The sequence below is a fragment of the Sphaerodactylus townsendi genome, linkage group LG10 (assembly GCF_021028975.2).
Source record: "Sphaerodactylus townsendi isolate TG3544 linkage group LG10, MPM_Stown_v2.3, whole genome shotgun sequence".
NCBI lineage: Eukaryota > Metazoa > Chordata > Lepidosauria > Squamata > Sphaerodactylidae > Sphaerodactylus > Sphaerodactylus townsendi.
Window position 1 is genome coordinate 1,732,465 of NC_059434.1, and position 5,848 is coordinate 1,738,312.

General features: G+C 57.6%; 1 protein-coding gene across 3 annotated transcripts in view; it reads left to right on the forward strand.

The window, feature by feature from the left end:
- The first annotated feature begins 1,897 nt into the window (after positions 1-1,897).
- CPZ (carboxypeptidase Z) overlaps positions 1,898-5,848 on the forward strand; it is a 52,645-nt gene continuing 48,694 nt past the window's right edge. For all 3 annotated transcript variants that reach the window (XR_007245685.1, XM_048510182.1, XM_048510183.1), the window contains exon 1: positions 1,898-2,229. Coding sequence is in view for 2 of the 3 variants with exons in the window: in XM_048510182.1 (XP_048366139.1) it covers positions 2,112-2,229 (118 nt within the window). In the remaining variant the exon portion in view is untranslated. The remainder of the gene's footprint in view (positions 2,230-5,848) is intronic.

A 5,848-nucleotide genomic window follows, 5' to 3' on the forward strand; every position in this document is an offset into this window, starting at 1 on the left:
GCCTGGGAGCACAGGGTCACTTCTCCCATGATGCTCAGCCACAAGAGCTTTGCCACCCTGCAAATGGCCGAGGCCAGAGGTGGGATCCAGCAGGTTCTCACAGGTTCCTGAGAGCAGGTTACTAATTACTTGTGTGTGCCGAGAGGGGGTTACTAATTGGTGATTTTGCCACGTGATTTTTGCCTTAGTTACGCCCCTCCTCTCAGCAGTAGTGCGCAGAACTTGAAGCAGTCTAGCAGGAGGTGCACCAGCGTGCGTGGCAGCCTGTGCCTGCGTGCATTCGTTTCCCATCCAAGGACCGGCGCAGCGGCTGCATCCTTGCCACAGCCCCTCCCAGGAATGCCCCGCCCCCGGAATGCCCAGCCACGCCCATCGTGCCCCGCCCAGCCCCGTTGGTGCTACGCCACAGTTTGAATCCCACCACCATGGGAACCTGTTACTAAAATTTTTGGATAACACCACTGGCCGAGGCTGTAAATAACTAAAATGTCCTTTCTTGGGACCAGCATTTAATGGAAATCTGTGGGCTGCAGTGGGAGGGGGAGGCAGGAAAGTCCCATCCCAGGGATGTAAAATTTAGTCTGGATGCAGCCCCCCACCCCCGCTGGCGCTATGCCACTGCTGCTCCAGAAACCCCCAGTGAGCTTCCACAGCAAGATGGGGATTTAAACACGGGAATCTACTTGGAAGTTCTAACTGTTCCACCATGCTGGCGTCCACAGGGCCTCTGATGGTGGTAAGCAGTGGCAAGCAGCCAAGCCTAGTTGCATCTTGGAAGGTGGTGGGTATCAAGTCACCCAGAGGTTGCTTCCAGGCCAACTGAACTCCAGGTGACAAAGATCCGTCCTCCAGAGAGTGGGTTCTATCATGGCATCGTTATACCCTGTGGAGGCCTCTCCCCTCCTCAGACTTCACCACGAGGTCTCCGGGAAATTCCCAACCTGGACCAGGCAACTCCAGCCAGGCCTGGCCCAGCACAAAATGGCACCTGGGGCTTGGCCGGGAACTGTTCCCCAAACTGAACTGCCCTTGCCCTCGTGCATCAATGCTCCTGCTCAGCGGAAGGCTTTTAAAATGCACCTGGCTTTCCTCGTCCTTCTGGTCTCAGCCCCCCCCCACCCCAGTCGCATAAAGTTGGATTCATTTTAAAATGCAGCTACTTTTCCTCCATCCCTGTGAGTGGTGCCATGGTTGACAACACACTGGGAGTGGGGGGAATTTTGGGGGGGGGTCGTGGGGGGAGCAGGGCAGGGGGTGTTTGTCCAGGGCTGGGGGGGGGGGAGAAAGGGAGGAAGTGAGTGGCCAAGATGCGCCCCACCACCTGGCTCAGGCGAGTGGCACCTGGGCCATATCCCCCCTCCCCAGGGGGAGCCAATGCCTCAGTCCCCCCTCCAAGGCTGAGACGGGCCTGGAAAGGGCCCTGCACGCTCCGATTTCGTCCACTGCCAGCTGCGAGGGTGGGCTGTTGTGGTTGCCCAGCAGTGGCCACGGAGAAACTCTGTGGGCGCAAGATCCACCGGGCGCTCCAACTGAGGTTTTGTTCACCCCAACCCTGCAGTGTTGCTGCTGCTGTTTCCCGCTTTCCCTTTTCTTCGCACTTGCAGGTTGCTCAGCGGGCCGCTTGCCGGCTCCGGTCGCCCAGCTGAGGATCTCCCGGCCGCCGGGGCATTTCCCGCTCCCCCTCTGCCGCGGGGTTCGGGGCCTGGAAGGAGACTTCCGCGAAGACTGCGAAAGAAGCACCCCGAGTGGGGGATCTGGCTGGGGAAAAGCCCTGTCCCAGCTCCCCCCCCCCCCGCCCGCAAAGCCCGACGAGCCGCAGGGCGGGGAGGGGGGTGCGGGAGGGGCCGGCCGGCGGGCAGGGAGGGGCGCGCGGTGAGGCGGTGCGGTGCATGCAGACTTGGCGGCCTCCCGCTCGACGGCTTCCCTCTGCCCGCCGGGCTCTGCGCTCCACGTGGCTTCCCTCCCTCCCCCACCCCCGTCGGCGCTGCTTCCCCAGAGGGCGGCCGGGCGGCCCAGCGCGCCCCCGGCCCTCGCAAGCCGCTGCCACATCACGCCCCCGGCCGCGCACCGCCGCCAGCAGCAGCAGCAGCAGAGGCAGCGTCAGCAGCAGGATGCGGCCCCCGCGGCAGCTGCCCGTCGTGGTGGTGGCGGCGCTGGTGGCCCGCCTGGTGGCCTCGGCCCGCCCCCCCTGCCCCCCCGCCGCCGCCGCCGCCGCCCCCCGGGCGCCAGGTAAGGAAGGGCGCTCAGTCGCCGCCGCCGCCGCCAGCCACGCGGTCGCGGGCGGGCGGGCGGGCCAGGGCTGCCCGGGGAGGCCAGGCGATGTGGGGGCGGCGCTGTCTGCTCTGCTGGCCCCCACAGGTGCCCCCCCCCGCCGGCCCGGCGAGAGGGACGGCGCTGTCTCGCCCGCCGGAGAGGCGCCGGGCAGCGCAGAGCCCCTGCCAGGCGGAGGCCGGCCCGGGGAAGTCGGCTGGCAGCGAGGAGGAGGAGGAAGCTGGATGCTCGGCAGGGGCCACTCCCTCCCCCGGCAGCCCCTCTGTGCACCGGCTCGCCGGGAAACGGCTGCAGCCGGAGCAGTGCCGACCCCGCCCCTCCCCCACCGCCCCTCTCCTCGCGGCACAGCGCCTGCCTGGCTGGACATCCTTGGCCCCGAAGGCGTCCTCGGGCCGCCCCCAGCACCCCACCTCGACTTGGCACCCAGAGAGCTGAACCCGGTTCTGTCAGCAGAGGCGTAGCAGCAGAGGGAAAATAGAGCCAGGGGCAAAATCTGAGCTCCCTGCCCTGCCCTGCCTAACCCCGTGGGCGCCCCCCCCCCCCAACAAACATATGCTTTTTTGCACCAGGTCATCTCAAAGTCACCATCACATTATAGAACATGCCCCAACTCTCCAATCTGAACGCACCCAGGGCTCCCTAGTTTAAACAACATTGAAAGTGATGGGGGGGGGGGGATCCACCCTGGAACAGCATAATTTTCAATGCTGTTTAGACTAGGGAGCCCAGATTCTCCTTTTAAATCCACCTTAAAGGGAGACTCCACTCTGAAACCGCATCAATTTCAGTGCTGTTTAGACTAGACCAGGGGTCGGCAGCCTTTAACACCCAAACAGCCACGTGGACCCGGTAACCATGGAAAAGAAAACACTCGGAGCCGCAAATACTTTTTGACATCTAAAACAGATAACACTGTTTATATTCTCATGTAGGGAGAAGTTCCCTTCTTGGGGGCCCATTTTTACCCATCAAAGCAAATGGGGGGGGTCTGTTGTTTTTTACATGATTCAAATGACCAGCAATAGAACCCCCATTTCACACATTTCTCTTTTCTTGTGTTGAAAGACACTGATAATGCCCCTCCCCCAAAAGAACCCCCTTGAAATTCCACTTGGATGGTGGATCAAAATTGGTGCCTTTAATGAGGTTGTCAACTTCAGGGGGGGTGAACTTCTCCCTACCCCCTGAGAAAATGTCTGCCATGGAGGGTGGACTCGACAGCCATATTCCTCACTGAGCATGGCCCCCGCCCTGGTCCCAAAAGCCACTGCTTCTGAGAATCTACCCCCAAATGTCCTGGGATTTGCCCGCCAGGAGTTGGCAACCTGTGACAACCATGGCTGAGGATGATCCCGGCCTTCCTCCCTTCCACAATCTACAAGCTTATCCTCCACTGGCTTACTCGGAAGTAAACCTTCCAAGATCCACATGCAAGGCTTTCTCCATGCGCTCCTGCCCTCCTTGGTAATGCAGAAGCAAACAATTCCCACCCACCCCCAACTCCCCATCAAACAGCCCCGACAAGTGCAACCTTGCATGGCTGCAGGTAGCAACTCCTTTAAAACCTGACATTGTCTTTCTCACCTGGACTCAGCCATACTGCGTCTGCAACCCAAGGTGGCACTGCTGGGGTCCCCCATGTGGTCCCGCCTCCCAAGAAGGACCCAGGGGAGGGGGAAATGAGGCCACCCAAAGCAGGGTCGACCCCTGACCCCTGAAGGGGGGTGGACTGAGGTTAGGATTGTGCTGAAAATCTGCGCTCCTGCAACTCCCTCCCGTTTCCAGCCCTTTGCTGCTCACCTGTTCAAGAGGATCCACCAGTGGTGCTCCGCATCCACCTGCGCCGTAATCACCATCATCAGCCAACCAGGCAGCTGGGACAGGGAAGCCAGAAGCGGCTTGGGATAGCCATCTTGGGCTGTGCCTCTCTAGGAATGGGGACACTTTCCCATTAACTCTTAGGGCAGCTCTTCAAAGGAGACTGAGAGGACCCAAGCTACGCAGAGCTGCAGTACAAGGACGAAAGAGCTGCATGTGGCTCCGGAGCCGCAGGTTGCAGACCCCTGGACTAGAGAACCCAGATTCTCCTTTTAAATCCACCTTAAAGGGAGAATCTGGGCTCTCTAGTTTAAACAACATTGAAAATGATTCTGTTTCAGGGTAGATTCCACACACACACACCCCAAACAGCATCACTTTCACTGTTGGTTGTTGTGAGTTTTTCGGACTGCATGACCGTGGTCTGGTAGAACTTGTTCCTAATGTTTCACCTGCATCTGTGGCTGGCATCTTCAGAGGTGTATCACAGAGAGAAGTATGTTATACACTGTGTCCAGACTTCTCTTACAACAAACCTCTCTGTCATACACCTCTGAAGATGCCAGATGCAGGCGAAACATTAGGAACAAGATCTACCAGACCATGGACACACAGGCTGGAAAACCCACAACAAACAGTTGAATCTGTCCGTGAAAGTCTTCGACAATACTTTCAATGTTTTTTAATCTAGGGAGCCCAGATTCTCCCTTTAAATCCACTCCAAAGTGGGTGGATTTAAAGGGAGAATCTGGGGAAAAATTGAGGGTGCCTGTCAGGGGAGAAATGTTTAAGTTAGCAGTACCAAAATGTCAGTATATCTTCAGAAGACTCTCCTGATACCACCCAGGTTTGGTGAAGTTTGGTTCAGGGGGTCAAAAGTTATGGACCCTCAAAAGGGTAGCCACATCTACTATTAGCTCCTATTGGAAACAATGGGGGATGGGGCACCCCCTTTGGGGGTCCATAACTTTGGACCCCCTGATCCAAACTTCACCAAACCTGGTTTGTATCAGCAGGAGACTATCCTTATGATACCACCTAGGATTAGTGAAGTTTGGTTCAGGTGGTCCAAAGTTATGGACCATCAGGGTAGCCCTATCTACTATTAGTTCCCATTGGAAACAATGGGGATGGGGCAAACTTCACCAAACCTGGGCTCATTCCGCACATGCAGAATAATGCACTTTCAAACTGCTTTCAGTGCTGTTTGAAGCTGTGAAGAATGGCAAAATCCACTTGCAAACAGTTGTGAAAGTGGTTTGAAAATGCATTATGCGTGTGCCCTTCCACAATCTACAAGCTTATCCTGATTATACCAACCAGGGGCCCTGGTTGGTATAATCAGGAGTGCCACCTGATGATAGCCTGAAATGTTGTTGCCGCTGGCTTAAAAACTGAAACTTCTTTGCAATGGCTAAAGTAAAAACACTAAAACATATATATTTTTAATAAGAACGTGAACCTGCAATTTTTTTTCTGCTTCCGGCACGTGATCAAATTTGTCCGCACATGTCCCCATGGTATCTATGCCCCTGCAGTCCGGCAACACCTGGGAGGCCTCTTGAGGAGCTCAAGCACCCCCCACCCCGAGCCGCTCTCTCGGCTGCTCCTCTGAGTGGCTTGCTGGGGGGGGGGGGGGCTGAGCAGGTGCTCTGGACCCCCAAGGCACTTGCTTTGACAGGCAGCTGCTGTGTTTGCGACCCAATGTCAGGGAGTTCTATGTATCTATTGGGGGGGGGGGGGCGGTTGCTGAGCCCGC